The 14,592-nt window shown below is 63.7% G+C and overlaps 1 protein-coding gene across 1 annotated transcript in view; it reads left to right on the top strand.

The window, feature by feature from the left end:
- The first annotated feature begins 1,057 nt into the window (after positions 1 to 1,057).
- COL27A1 (collagen type XXVII alpha 1 chain) overlaps positions 1,058 to 14,592 on the top strand; it is a 129,860-nt gene continuing 116,325 nt past the window's right edge. Inside the window, exons 1-3 of the mRNA XM_056138693.1 lie at positions 1,058 to 1,238; positions 8,051 to 8,121; positions 10,291 to 11,984. Of these exons, the coding sequence (XP_055994668.1) occupies positions 1,177 to 1,238; positions 8,051 to 8,121; positions 10,291 to 11,984 (1,827 nt within the window). The 5' untranslated portion in view covers positions 1,058 to 1,176. The remainder of the gene's footprint in view (positions 1,239 to 8,050; positions 8,122 to 10,290; positions 11,985 to 14,592) is intronic.

Below are 14,592 nucleotides of genomic sequence, written 5' to 3'. Positions count from 1 at the left end.
TCCAGGAGCTCAGCTCTTCCCTCTGCAAACAGCGACATGGAGCCTCCCGTTAAAAAAAAAAGGGGGGGGGGTCCTTAGTCAAACAACAAAACACAAAACCCCTCAGTCCTGGAGGTCCTCAAAGAGGGCCCTTCCCGCGGTGGATCTAGATACATGTTTTGTGTGTGTGTGTGTGTGTGTGTGTGTGTGTGTGTGCGTGTGTGTGTGTGTGTGTCTGCAATACTTCCCCCCCCCCCCACGTGTCAAAATGAATGCAGTGCCAACCATGAGGAACAGGGGAGCGCAGAAGGGGGCGGCGGGAGCGGGGGGGGAGGGGGGAGGCGTGTTTTGCCATGAACAGAGTATCAAAAAAATGTAAATAAAGACAGGATCCGCCTAGCACGGAGCCAGCAGCTCAGAAATCTCCCCTGCACGGTCGGCCGGCCTGGGTGTCCTTCCCGTGCCGCCGCGGGCACCCGAAACGCAAGGGAATCCCGTGGCCCTCTCTATTAAAAGAATTCTCCAGCAATTAGTGCCGAGTTGGGGGTGGTGGTGTGGTGCGGGGGTGGTAGGCTGGGTTGTTCCTGCGTTGCCGCGGGGCTGGGTCTACCGGGAAGCGAAGGACTCGGGTTCAAAGCTGGAGGGGGGGGGGGGGGGACGTGCGGCAGGGGTGGTGCCACGCGCCTTGCAGCCGGCGGCGAGTTCCCTAACACCCCGCGGGGCTCCCCGCGGGCGGCCAGGGCGCTCTGCCCCCTGCAGGAAGCCCGCGCACGGCCCGGCCCGGCGGCTTCGCCCTCGCGCGCGCTGGGCCTGCCCCCTCCAGCCGCGTCGCGCTCCTTGGGACTTTTCCTGAAGTTTGCTGAAACCGGACACCTTGCTCCACCGAACCGGCGTGCGGCCGCGGTTTAAAAGGCCGCCTTCGGCGCCCCCCTCCCCGCCCTCCGCGGAGACTTCAAAAGGCCCGGCGGGCGCCGCGGCCCCGGCACCTATGAGCCGCCCCCAGCGCCCGGAGCCCGCGCCCGAGTCCCGGCACGCACCGACGACGCGGGAGCGCAGGCGGACCGGGCCGGCCGCGCAGCCCCGAGCGCTCATGCCCGTCCCGGGGCCGCTGCGCCCCGAGCGCCCGCGCCCGCTGTAGGGAAGGGGACTGTCCACCCCCGCCCCCGCGCCCGCGCCCGGGGCTGCGGGGACGCATGAATGCAAATGCCGTTAGGCGCCCGAGGAAGGACCGACCGTCCAGCCTCGCACCTAGGGACCCAGTAAGTGCCGCGGGGCTGGTGGGAAGAGCTGGGTGCGGGGCTTGCAGGGGCGCGTCCCTGGGACCAGGGGGTGCAGGTCTGCTGTGGTCCCTGGCCGAGTGCTCTGCGTACCTGGGGATGCGCGCGCGCGCGTGTGTTGTGTGTGCACGTGGAGTTGTGTATCAGAGGTGAGAGGGTGGGGGAACGGTGCGAGGGGTGTGTGTGTGGGGGGGAGGGCGGGGGTCTGGCCATGCCAAGCTAATGTGCATCTGTGCGCGTGCAAACACCGCCGTGCGCGCGTGTGCGTGGAGTCTGGGCGTGGACCCCAGTGCAGACAGCCGAGGGTGCGCGGGGGCGAGCCCACGGGGAGAGCGTGGCCGCGGCCGCCCGGGAGTGGGAGTGAGCGAGAGTGAGTTGGGGTGAAGTGTGGAAGGGCGTCAGGCACCAGTGAACACGTCTCCGGGAGGTGGGGATAGGGGAGGAGTTCCAGCGGCCCGGCTGGGGCTGACTTAGGCTTGTGGGTGTGCGAGCTTGCCAGGCGCTTGTGGGTTATTTCTGCGCGCCCGTGGAGAGTCGGGGCCCCGGGGGGGGGTGTCTTTGGGCCACTCTGGGGTGTGGGTGTGGGGTGTAAAGTCCCATTTCTCTGCGAGAGGGAAAAAGAGGAGAAGGTGATCAGCTTGGTGACCAGTTTGGAACATGCCCACCCCCTCTGCCCAGGAAAGCCAGGGCAGCCGTAAAATCTGGGAGGCAGATAGGAGGTCGGGGGTGCGCGGGGGAGGGGGAGACTGTGTGCTAGGATGCTGGTAATCCTCGTGGGAATCAGGACCTTTTCTCCTACCTTTTCTCCTTCCTACCTCCCAGTTCGGAGACCTCCCCCCAACCCCCGGTGCCGCAAGCAGGAAGCGCCGGATCTCGGCAGCCTGCGCCCGGTCCCTCCGCTCTGAGACCCTCAGTTTCCCCAGGGAGCAGGCCGGGCGGCGGGGCGGAGAGGGAGGCGTCCCGGCGCTGCGCTCGCGCCTGCCGAGGCTGCGCCCCCCGCCGCGGCCGGCAGAGGGCAGCCGGGGGCAGCGGAGGGCGGCCCGGCGCGGGGAGGAGAGAAGGTGGAGAGCCACCGCGGGCCGAGACTTTAAATCGCCTTCATTTCCCCCAAATCCTTCCTTTTCCTCTCCTCCCCCAGGCTGGCGGGGAGGCGGCTCGCACGGCCTCGCGCGCGCCTTCGCCTGGCCTGGCTCTGCCTCCGGGGGCCCCCCGCGGCCGCCTCCAAAAGTTTCATCATCCCCCATCCCCCTCCTCCGCAAGCCCAGCTGCTTCTTCCTTTTCGGTGGAAGCGAGGAAAAAGGAGCGAGGCAGGGGCGAGAGCGCGCGGCCGGGGCTCCTGGGACCATGGGCCTGGCGCGGGCACCCGCGGAGCCCCGAGCGCGCCGCCTGCCCGCTCCGGCGCCCCTGCGCGCAGGGCTGCGCGGGGGGCGCGCGGGCCGCGCGCTCTGAGCCGGCCTGGCGCGGCGGGGCGGGGGGCTGGCGGCCCCATGGGGCGCGCCCACACTTGGCCCCCGGGCTCGGGAGCCTGAAGTAGGGGCCCGCCATGGGAGCGGGAGCGGCGCGGGGGGCCCGAGGCACAGCGGCGGCGGCGCGCGGGGGGTGAGTACCATCTCCGGGACGCTCCCCCTGCCCCCCTCCCCGCTCGCAGCTCTCTGCTCCAGACTCGCCGAGGACTGCGGCTCCGGTCGCTTCCGACGGGAACGTCGGCTTCCTGCCCCTTCCTGCGCGCCTGCGAGGCGGGCGGCCAAGGGTTAACGCGGGCTGCGGCCCCCCGGGCCCGGAGAGCGTTGGCGAGCGCTGGCGAGCGCTGGCCGCCCTGCCCAGCCCGGGCCGAGCTCGGGGGCTCCCGGGACGCGAGGCGCGGGGGTGGCGGTGCAGAAGCTCACCCCGGAGGTTGGGGACTGGGGCCGGGTCGTGGCTCGGGGCCGGGGGGCGGCGGATGGGGGGCGGGGGTTGGTTCTGGCTCGGTGGATGTTCGGGGGGAGGCGAGGGCTGAGCGTGCCGCGGTGGCTCCAGGTCTGCAGCGGGAAACCTCCGTTCCGCTCATTTCTTCTGCGCACGTTTCCCAAGTGCGGATCTGTTTCCACTCGGGTCTCGGTATCTGTGACTTTTTTTTTTTTGCACGTCCCTGGTTTGTGGAAGTTTCCGCGTGAATGACAGTTAGTTGGGGGGTCTGGAGGGCTCCGTGTTCGCCCGCTCCTGCGAGCATCCACTTCGTGACTTTTGCGTGCATGTGAGCCCCAGAGAGCCAGCATGTCCGAGGGGAGACCCCGCCCCGCGGCGCCTGGGGGCTGGAGAGGGGTTCGGACTCTATCCCGGGGGGAGAGAAGGTCTGCAGCCAAGCCGGGGCGCCCAGGCTCGCACCCAACGCCCCTGGGAGCGTAGTGAACCAGTGCGCGCGCAAGAGCAAGTCGCCGAGCGCGCGTGGGTGAGGAGAGGGCTGCAACCCGGCTGGCAAGGAGCAGCCTCTGGTTGAAACTTTGCTCCCTCTTCAGCCTGCTGGGGGACCCCAGGACACTTCCAAGAGGAGGGTCGAGCTGTAGCTCCGCCTTCTCCCCTCGAGCCCTGCCCCCTCTGAGCTGGAAACGGGGGATGATTACCCGCCCCCCCCCCCCCCCATGTCTTGGAAAATGCTGGCTGGCTGAAATTCCCCCACCCCCACCGCCGCACACACAGCCGCGCCGGGCACCACCAGTAGGCTCACTGCTGACTCATTTTCTCCAAAGGACCCTGTCCCAGGACAGATGCCAGTGTTTGGCCAGAAAGTGGTACCAGCCGAGCCCCCTGTAAGGGCCCAAGCTTTGGACAGAGAGACCATCCTGCTGCTTTTAACGCTGTGCTTGTGTGTGTGTGTGTGTGTGTGTGTGTGTGTGTATGTGTTGGGGGGGTGGGTGGGAGGTAGTCCATCCATCCCTTGCTCTTTGGCTGGACATGCCTTCCAGCTCTCTTTGCTTTACCTCTCCGCAGTCCAGGGGCACATCCTGACCTCCTTGCCCTCACCTTTCTTCTGGGGACTCGGAACACTCCCCACCTGGGCCTCCCACTTGCCCCTCAAAGCTCAGCTCAGAAGCGAGCCCTCCACCCCTGGCCTGGTCAAAGGAGGGTTCCAGTCCTGCAAGGTAGCCTCTGCCCTGTCCCTCCTGCCTGGTGACTCCACCTGCTCCTTTTTGGCTTCTTCCTCACCCCCAACCCTCCCCCCCCCCATGTCCTGGGACCCTCCTCTGACTTCCCTCTCCCTACACCATCTGGCGAGGCGGCTGGCAGTGCCGTGCAGCTGGCAGACGAGAGCCATGGCACACACACACACACACACCCCGGGTTGGCTCCAGTGACAGGACAAGCCGTGTGAATCCCCCCTGAGGGGCTGGCACGGGCTGCTCCACTGCTCCCCTCCTCTCGTCCCCGGCACGGGCCCAGGGAATGCCCAGCCGCCAGGGCTCCGCCAGGCGTGTCCTGGCCGCTGCTGAGGGCTCGGCGCGTGGCGGCTGCTCTTTGTATGACTGTGCACTGCACCTTGCAGGGGTGAGTGAGTCAGCTGGGAAGGTCTAGGCGGCATCCTGTCCAGACCCCGGGAATGAGGTGTGAGTGGGGGAGAGCACATGGCCTGTCCATGGGGCTAGCTGGGACCTTTCCTTCCCCCTTTGCCCCTCTGGGCTCCTCTGGCCAGCACCCCACCCAGTGTCCCTCCTGCTGCCCAGCTCGAGCTCTCTGCCAATGGTCCACGCTGTCGCAGGTCTACCGGACTCCGTGCGTGCCCAGAGGGACACTCTCGAGAGCCAGCTGCTGGTGCAGGCCACGCTGGGCATCCTGGGGTGGTCAGCCCGGCTGCCGTGGCCGATGGTTTTCTTCTGCTAGGGAAAGGGCCACCTTGGGAGGACACTGTGGCCAGGCTGTCTCAAGTCCCGGTGCGCTGGCCTGTGGCTCCCGTTTGAGCTGCCCCCTGACCCCCGTGGGCTGCATATGTGCTCTGCTCTGCCCTTCTGGCATGCTGGAGCTCTGGCTCCTCCAAGCCTGGGACCCAAGGCAGTGGGGAGACTGGACGTGTCTGGACACACCACAGCATGGGCCCTGGAGGGAATGAGTGACCGTCTGCATAGGACAGCACAGGAACTGAGCATGCAGGCCTGGGGCTAACTTTGATGGGCCCTTGGCTCCCAGCACTGCGTGTGATCCTGCCCCAGCTGACATGGGTCATTCCCAGGCTATGTGGCTGCGAGCAAGCCACTTCCCTTCTCTGAGCCTGAGTGGCCCATCTCTATGTGGTGGGGACAGAACTGGCCACTAGCTGACCCCAGAGGTCCTCCTCCCCGACTTGAGACCTGTTCTTGAGTTCTGTGGTTGGGTGGGCAGAGGGGATGGTGTTCTGGCGTGCACAGACCTGCAAGGCGGGATGGCAGATTCTGGACAACCTCAGTGGAGGATAAGGCTTTGTTAGGGGCCCTGAACCCCCACCCCCTGCCCTCACCCCCACCCCCTGCCCTCGCCCCCACCCCCCACGAACACGCTGTTGGCAAGCGTCATGGCTGAGAAGACACTGAGCTTTCTCTGTCCCTCTCGGGAGCTGACTCTCTCCCGGTCACCCTGCCTGCCTGCAGCGCGGTTGTCTGGGCATCGCTGAACAGGAGAACTTGGCCAAGGAGACCCCCGGGGGGCTTTGCGGCCTGGAAGACATCCTGAAGGTGGGCGTGGTGCTGCCCCACTGGGCTCAGGAGACCCAGCCAAGGCCCACGCAGGACAGGGAGGCCAGGGAGGCGGGGAAGGACTAGCCCCTCCGCACTATGATGAGGGGCAGTGTCCTCAGAGAAGTCCTTCTCCTGGAAACGGGCTGCCACCACTGAGGCTCTGACCATCGGTTATTGCAAGAGGGGACACCTGTGGGACATTGAGACCTGCCCTCCCTCCCTCCCCAAAGCAATCTCAAGGAGGAGGCAGCTGGGCAGGGAGGATGAGAAGGAAGAGGGATGGAGACTCCCCAGCCGGGGGTGGCTTGTCAGAGGGAGGCTTGTGGAAGGCCCTGGGCGGTGGGCCCCCAGGAGGCCTGTCGCAGCCACCTCACCTCCTCCCTGGCTGCCCACAAGCCTGCCTGCTGGTGCAGAAATGCAGAAGGATGCAGCCCAGGGTCTCTGCCTGTAGGGAATTGCCACATTCCACAGCGAGGGGTCGAAGGGAAAGCAGGAATGGGGGCTGATTTATCCAACACTCTTTCTCCTCTCAACACAAAACAGCTGCAGAGGCACCGGGCCTCACCCAAGCACAGCAAGCTGGGAGAGAACCTTCTCTTCGCCCCTTCAAAATGCTTGCTCAGTTTGACAGCCCCTTCTCCTATCTCATGACATTTGCAGGACATAGGCGTGATTGAATGGGTCCCCAGCAGGGTTTCTGCTCGCTCTTTCTTTCTTTCTTTCTTTCTCTTTCTCTTTTTATTTTTTTGCTTTTGGGGTCACACCCGGTGATGCACAGGGGTTACTCCTGGCTCATGCACTCAGGAATTACTCCTGGTGGTGCTCAGGGGACCATATGGGATGCTGGGAATCGAACCTGGGTCGGCCTTGTGCAAGGCAAACGCCCTACCCGCTGTGTTATCACTCCAGCCCGCTTCTGCTATTTCTAAGGTGGAGTTTGGAAACACCACATTGACCCCTGCCCACCAGAACCAGCAGGAAGAGGGGAAGGGGTGGAGGAAGGGGACCACCAGTATCTTCCACATGGTCTGGGTCAGGATTACTTGGAATTAAACTGGGGTGCTTGCTCGGAAGACCAGGTGTAGGCTTGTTTGGTGTGGAGCCGGGGAGAGTTGGGGAGCGGGAGGGCTCGGGTGGGTTTCCAGGACTCAGGGACCAGCAGAATCACTCCCTTCGGGCTTCACTCTTAGATACGGTCCTGGCTCCCAGGTATGCAGCCTGCACCCGCCCCGGCTGGCACCCCCACCCCCCTCCTGTCTCGCTCTCTCTGCCACATTCCGCCAGCCGCCTGGCCACGCGCCGCCCTCCCCGCAGCCCGCTGGGGGATCAGATGCCCCGGCTGGCTTCGGGTGTCCCTGAGGGACTGCCCCTACAGGAAGGGGAAATCGGATCACTGCCTCGGCTGATCTTGGCAGGAGCCACTCAAGAGACCATTAACCCTTCCTGGCTCCCGCACCATGGTCTTTGGGCACACTGATGCCTGGCACCGAGCTGAGACCACCACCAGCCCACCAGCTCCAGCTCAGTTTATTCTCCCTGCCTGTTCATCTGGGGAGGTTTGGATATGGGACAGCCAGGGTCCCCCCTCACTTCCCGCCCTCTCCTCTTCTTCGTCCCTATCTCCCACCCTCAGAGCTTGCTGCTCCTCCCTGCCCACCAGCCTGCTCTTCCCACTGACCGTTCAGCCTCCGCTGTGCCCTCTGTGGGCTTCAAGATCACGCGACCACTGTTACAGATGGGGAGACTGAGGCCCAGAGAGGAAGTGGGGGCTGGCTTCTGCTTGTCCAATGAGTCAGCGATGGTGGCATCATCTTGGAGCTGGAACTTGGGTCTCCTGCACCCTGTCCTCCAACCTGGATTTATGGTTAATTATGTGCAAGAGTTGATGTTGGGTTGGCACCAAGAGCCCCAGAGATTGTGTCTGGATGCCAGGGCGCATGGTCTGCACGGTGGCCGTCCTGGAGTCTGCCTCCTTCCTTCCCGCCCCCCCCCCCCCCCCCCCCGTGGGTGAGACGGGGCCTGGGCTGGGCACCCTCTCCCAGCAAGCCAGGCCGGATCTGGGCTCGAGGACTGCAAACTGATGCTGGTCTCCTTGTGTCTCTCGGTCTCTAGGGGGTTTCTCTTCACCTGGATTGTCGTGGGCCTGGCCGGTCACCTGGCACGCACCCAAGGAGCTCCTGAAGGTAAGCCTGTCCTCTCTGCCGGAAACCCAATGCCTCTCCCTGTGCTCTGTAGAAGAGAACCGATCATCAGCGAATCCTCCCCAGGGCTGCAGTGTCCGGGAGCAGGAAGGGCTCCATGCAGGTTGCGGGCGGCAGATCCGTCCATCCCTAGCTGAGGCGGAGCCCAAGGATGGCCCTTGGGGTCTCAGAGATGTCTTTGGGGTTTCCATTCGCCCCCATGGTCCAACGTGGCCCTAAGTCCACAGCCCGCCCTCCGCCCTCCACTTCCCATGAAATCAGCCCGGGCCTCCTCTCCCTGCGGAGCTGTCCAGAGGGCCGGGGAGGCGGCGGGCTGGCCGGACAGCTGCCCCGGGAAACCAAACCTCTCCCGCATCTGTTTGTCAAGCGGCCACCAGGCCTCTTAAAATAGCGGCCCTTCCCCTTCCGCCAGTCCCGAGCCAGGGCTAGGGCAGGTCGCCCGCTGGGCACTCCCGGGGGGCCCCCCACCCCCGTGTCCTGACCTGGCGGCTGGGCTGTGATGGGCCTCTGCGGGAGGGGGGTGGGGAGGAGGAGGGGAGGTAAGGCCATGCCCAGAAGAGTCTCCGCTGCCCGGCAACATGGTGTGCAGATGTCATTCTTTCCGAGCCTGCTGTTTCCCCCCAAAAGTAGGTGAACAGCTGTGCAGAGCCCTGACTCAGGCCCTGGGGGGGCGGGTGGGGGGTGACGGGGAGAGGCCGCGGCTGTGTGGAGCCAGGTTTATGCAATAAAGGGAACTTGCTGCGGCCAGCTGGCCGGGTCCTTCCAGTTGGCCCTGGGTCGCTTCCCTTCCCCTGCCTCCCCTCCCCCCGGCTGCTGGGCCCCCCTCCCCTGTGGGATTCTGGGGGTGGCAGGGCAATACACAGCTTGTCGAGGACAGAGACCAGGAGCCAGGTGGTCTGGGGTCAAGAGCTGACTGCACCTCCTGTTGAGAAACCCCGAGACCTTGGGCGAGTCCTTCTGATGAACTGGCCGGTGCACTGTCAGAAGAGCTGGTTCCCAGGCGGGTGCAGCCCAGGGCTGTCGCCAGGCCGCACCCACGCAGGTGGTCAGTGAATACGAGGCTGAGGATTATTAGTGACTTCATCGACCTGAAATGCCCAGGCACCAGCAGCAGCTCCCCTGCGGTGCCCACAGTGGACAGAGGCCTCTGGAGACTCAGCCAGGACCACACCCCTGCCCGTGGCCAGCTCCATCGATGAGAGTTCGGGGCTCTGCCCCTGAACTGCAGAGGGGCTGGTCCGGAGGCCGGGTGGCGGTCAGCTGGGAAAGATACTCACTTAGGATGAGGGAGGGGGTGCCTCACTCAGGCTGCCTGGTCTGGCTAGCTATTCTTTTTTTTGGGGGGGGGGTCACACCTGGCGATGCTCAGGGGTTACTCCTGGCTCTGCACTCAGGAGTTACTCCTGGCGGTGCTTAGGGGACCGTATGGGATGCTGGGAATCGAACCTGAGTAGGCCACGTGCAAGGCAAACGCCCTACCCGCTGTGCTATCGCTCCAACCTCTCCGTGTTATGTGGGACATGGGTACGAAGCGGGCCTGGGCTTTCCAGGGGCACTTGGGCAGGGGACCAAGTGGCTTCCTGCCCCTTCGTCTCCCCAGACACACGGCAGCCTCCGTCCTTCCAGTGCTGACAGTGACTGGACTTCGGGTGGGTTTCTTGGGACCCCCAGTGATGCCATCCATTGCACAAGGGTCTCAAGGATCTCTGCCTGACTTTAGCTGCGGATTTGTCGGGGGGAGAAAAGGGAGCTTTTTTTTTTTTTTTTTGCTTTTTGGGTCAGACCCAGCGACGCACAGGGGTTACTCCTGGCTCTGCACTCAGGAGTCACCCCTGGCGATGCTTGGGGGACCATACGGGATGCTGGGAATCGAACCCGGGTTGGGCGTGTGCAAGGCAAACACCCTACCCGCTGTGCTATCGCTCCAGCCCCGAAAAGGGAACTTTGAAGTGAGCGGGTCTGTTGCCACTCACTTGACCTGCAAGATCAGGCCACTGGATCGGGCTGGCTCCAGGCCCACACAGTGTTCCCCCATGGTGCTTCCTGGTCACTTGAATGAATGTCTAGGTGGCAGCGGTGGGTGGGTCTCCTCGAGGCTCTGCAGTGGAGGGGCCAACCTCACCATATCCCCTTGTCCCTCCCATCCCCTAGATGTGGATATTCTGCAGCAGCTGGGTCTCAGCCGGACAAAGGCGGCGGGCGGCCGGGCCGCTGTGCCCCCAGGAGTCATCCCTTCCCCTTCGGGCTTCATCTTGACCCAGCGGGCCCGACTGCAGACGCCCGCGGCCGCCATCCTCCCTGGCACCCTGGGCACCGAGCTGGCGCTTGTGCTGAGTCTGTGCTCCCACCGGGTCAACCATGCCTTCCTCTTCGCCCTGCACAGCCGCCGGCACCAGCTGCAGCTGGGTCTGCAGTTCGTCCCGGGCCAGACCGTGGTCCACCTGGGGCCCCGGCACTCGGTGGCCTTCGACCTGGACGTGCACGACGGCCGCTGGCACCACCTGGCCCTGGAGCTCCGAGGTCGCTTGGTCACCCTGGTGACGGCGTGCGGGCAGCGCCGGGTGTCCGTCTCACTGCCTCAGCCCTGGGCTGCAGCTCTCGACCCCCAGGGCTCCTTCCTCCTCGGGAGTCTGGGCCCCCACGCGGTCCCCTTTGAGGGGTCCTTGTGCCAGTTCAGCATCCATCCCGTGGCCCGGGTTGCTCACGGCTACTGTGCCCTCCTGAGAGAGGGGTGTGGACAGGCCCACGCGTCCCGGCCCCAGCTGGGGCCCCTCCCCCGCTTAAACTCAGGCCGGCTCCTGGCCTCGTACGCTGAACCGGACCTTCTGGGCCTGCAGAACCTGACCACCTCCAGACCTGCCGTGTGGTCCCGCCCAGCAGGCAGGGGGGCCGGGGTGACGACGGTGGTGCCTGCCCGACCCACCAAGCCCCCGAGGACCAGCAGCGCCAACCCTCCCCCGCGTGCCGCCCTTCAGACTCCGCGCCCCCCTGCCAAGCTGTTGGCCACGAAAGGGCTTTCTCCAGCACCCCCTGCTTCTCCCGCCGGCTCCGGCAGGCCTGCGCGGCCCCCCAGCCCAAGCAGCGCCCCCCAGCCCTCTACCCCTGCCCCTTCTGTAGCCCCGCTGCAAAGCCCCCGCCGCCCCCCGAAGGCGTCTCCCCGTCCCATCACCAAAGCAGCCCCGCTCCCCAAGAAGACGGCCCCCACCTCCCGCCCCGTTCCTGCTGCAGCCGCGGGGGCCAGCAGGAAGTCAGCCCAGAGGACCCCCACCACGCCCAGGCCTCCCCCCACCAGTGCCCGGCCCCTGCCTCCTGCCACCACGAGCTCCTCTAAAATGCCCCTTCCCAGGGAGAAAGGCCAACGTCACACACCAAGCAGCAAGAGCGGCCGCGCCAGGGGGCCAGCCCCTGCCCACACCGCCACACGCCCGCCAGCCCCAACCACGGCTCTGCCCCGCTCACTGCCCTCCAGTCCCCGCCTCCCCCAGGCCCTGCGGCCACTAGCCACAGCAACATCGTCGACCCTCGCTCCTGGCTCCTCACCCACCCGCAGCCCGAGACGTACCGGATCAGAAGCCACGAAGAAAGCCGGACCCCAGGGCCAGGGCGGCTCCCCAAAGCCCCAGCCGCTCAGCTCCGGAAAGGCGCCCAAGAACGTTCCAGGGTCCCATCCAGCCACGGGACCCGGCCAGCAGATCCCGCCGGCCCCCGCCTTGGCGCCAGCCCGGTTCCTGTCCTCCAGTCCCCGGCTCACCACGGACAGCTACTCCTTCTTCTACCTGGAGGGACCCACGCCTTTCCCACTGCTGATTGGACCTCCAGGGCCCAAGGGAGACTGTGGTTTGCCGGTAAGACTCTGTGATGTTGTAGGGGGCTGCGAGGAGCCTGAGTGGGTGGGTGAGGGGGGGTGGGGCGGATAGGGGCCCCTGGTGGAGAAGGAGAAGCAGTGGCTATATTTATTTATTTATTTAAAAAATTTTAATTTTTTTTTAATTGGCTGGAGTGATAGCACAGTAGTAGGGCATTTGCCTTGCACGCAGCCAGCCGGGCCAAGTCGAGTTCAATTCCTCTGCCCCTCTTGAGAGCCCAGCAAGCTACCGAGAGTATCTCGTCCACATGGCAAAGCCTGGCAAGCTCCCCATGATGTATTCAATATGCCAAACACAGTAACAACAAGTCTCACCGATGGAAACGTTACTGGGCCCGCTCGAGCAAATCGATGAACAATGGGAGGACAGTGTTTGTTTGTTTTGTTTTCATTATTTTTAAAATTTTTTTTAATGAATCACCATGAGATACAGTGATAGACTTACAAACTTTCGTGCTCACATTTCAGTCATACAATGATCGAGTACCCATCCCTCCACCAGTGCCCATTCTCCACCACCAGTGTTCCCAGTATCCCTCCCACCACTCCCCTCCCATCCCCCACCTCCGCCTCTGTGGCCGGCGGATTCCTTTTTTACTCACTCTCTCCTTCAGGGTGTTGTGGTCTGCAATGCAGGTGTTAAGTGGTGACCATGTTCGGTCTATAGTCTACTCTCAGTACACATCTCCCATCCCGAGTGGGTCCTCCAGGCATAATTTGTTTTTTTAATTGATTCACCACTATGAGGTACAGTAACAAAGCTTTCATGTTTGGGTTTCGATCATACAGCCATCCCTTCACCAGTGCACATTTTCTACCACCAAAATCCCCAGTATCCCTCCCCTTCCCCCCCATTCCACACCTCCCCCTGCTGTGTGGCAGACAATTTGCACAATTCTCTCTTTCTCCACTTTTGTAGTTACCTTTGATATTTCGAGATCCGACCCACCACCACTCACACCTGCCGAAAAGGCGATGCTAGGCAATGTGTTTTGTATTGTCTGTGTGGATGCAATATAATGTTTTCTCGGCTGCGCGTGCGCTAGGAATTCTAAAGTTTAAATAATGAGGGTCCAAAGAGGTCGCCACAGCAGCAAGTTGCTGGTGTCCAAGGTTCGTTTGTGTGTCTTTGGATCCTGGCTGTGTGGGAGCTTCAGTAGACGGTGGCCAGGTGTAACGTCATCTCAGAGTCCCATGGCAGGGGGCAGGGTGGGGGGGGGGAGAGGGGTAAGGGAAACAGCGGCTTTAGAGCAAGACTCAAACCCACCGCGCCAGGCACCAGCCCTGCTGCGCCCACTACATGGTGAGCACAGGGTCCGTTGGGGCTGACCTGTGGGGACTCTACTCATGCTTGGAGGGGTTGGAGGGGGGGTGGCCCAGCAAGGGAGCATCTCACTGCAAGCTCAAGGGCCTTGGGTTGGACTGCTGCCACCATACACATACACACACACACACACACACACACACACAGTAATAACAGCAGCCCTGACCTTGGGTTGGCCCCAGGCCATCCTCGGCTGACCCGCTCAGTCATCCAGGGAGCCCAGGACACGTAGCTTCCAGGCTGCTTACCTCCAAGGCCAGCTCCCCTGCCTGGGTCCTGAGCGTTTCCGACCAAGGTCGCACAGGGGGAGTCCGAACTGTGTTTGGGTTGGCCCCTGGGGAGTTGCTTAAAAACACCGACTATGTTGCGAGCCCTGCAGAAACGTGAGTGGTTCTGTGTCGGCGACTCGGTGGCCAGCGTGGGCTGGAAGGTGGGAGGGGCAGGCCAGGAGGGCGCTCGCTCGTGGAGCTGGGCCAGGCCGGCTTCTGTCCTGCTCCTGCTCCTGGTTTCCGGGGCAGCTGGCCTCTCCCCGCTTCCGCGTCCCCCACGCCGGGCTCCTGCCCCTGTTTCTCTCTTTTGTGTCCCTGCAGGAGGAGTTTGGGGTGAGCCGGGTCAGTCGGGAGGGGCCTGAGCCATGAGGAAGGGAGAAGGGACATTCCGTGAGTGCCTCTGGTTTGCCAGGGTCGGTGGGGGGGGGCCATCCTCAGGGCCAGTGACCCCCCAGCTGCATCTGGATCCCATTCCTGAGGTGGGGGAGGGGGAGAGATAGGAGGAGAAATTTCCAGAAGGCCAGACCCTCTGCTTTGGTCCTGAGCCAGGCGGGTGATTCCCTCCCCCTCCCCCTGCCTCAGCCTGCTTCCCGTGGTCGCCCAGGCAGCTCCGTGTTGGACTATCCTCCCTTACCCTGTGGATGCAGCGGCTGAGGCTGGGGAATTCCCGGGCCTTACACACACACACACACACACACACACACACACACACACATACACACATACACACACACATGCATGCACACACACGCGCACACACACACACGCACACACTCGATGCATTTGAATAATCATTAGGAATAATATTTATGCAGCCTGTCTCCAAGGGACCCGGAGCTCGTTCTTATTATAACCATATTGTCGGACTTATGGAAATGGAGTGCATTGCTTTGCAATGACATCAGCGTGCTGCTCAAGTCCCGTGTTCGGAAATTGGCCAGGGAGCGAGTTCGGGGGCTGAGGGAGAAAGGAGGGGCCCCCTTGCACCTCTCGGT

This window comes from Sorex fumeus, unplaced genomic scaffold, assembly GCF_029834395.1.
Source record: "Sorex fumeus unplaced genomic scaffold, SorFum_2.1 ptg000129l, whole genome shotgun sequence".
In the NCBI taxonomy this organism is placed as follows: Eukaryota; Metazoa; Chordata; class Mammalia; order Eulipotyphla; family Soricidae; genus Sorex; species Sorex fumeus.
Note: the sequence above shows the minus strand (reverse complement) of the source record. Positions and strands in the feature narration are given on the sequence as shown.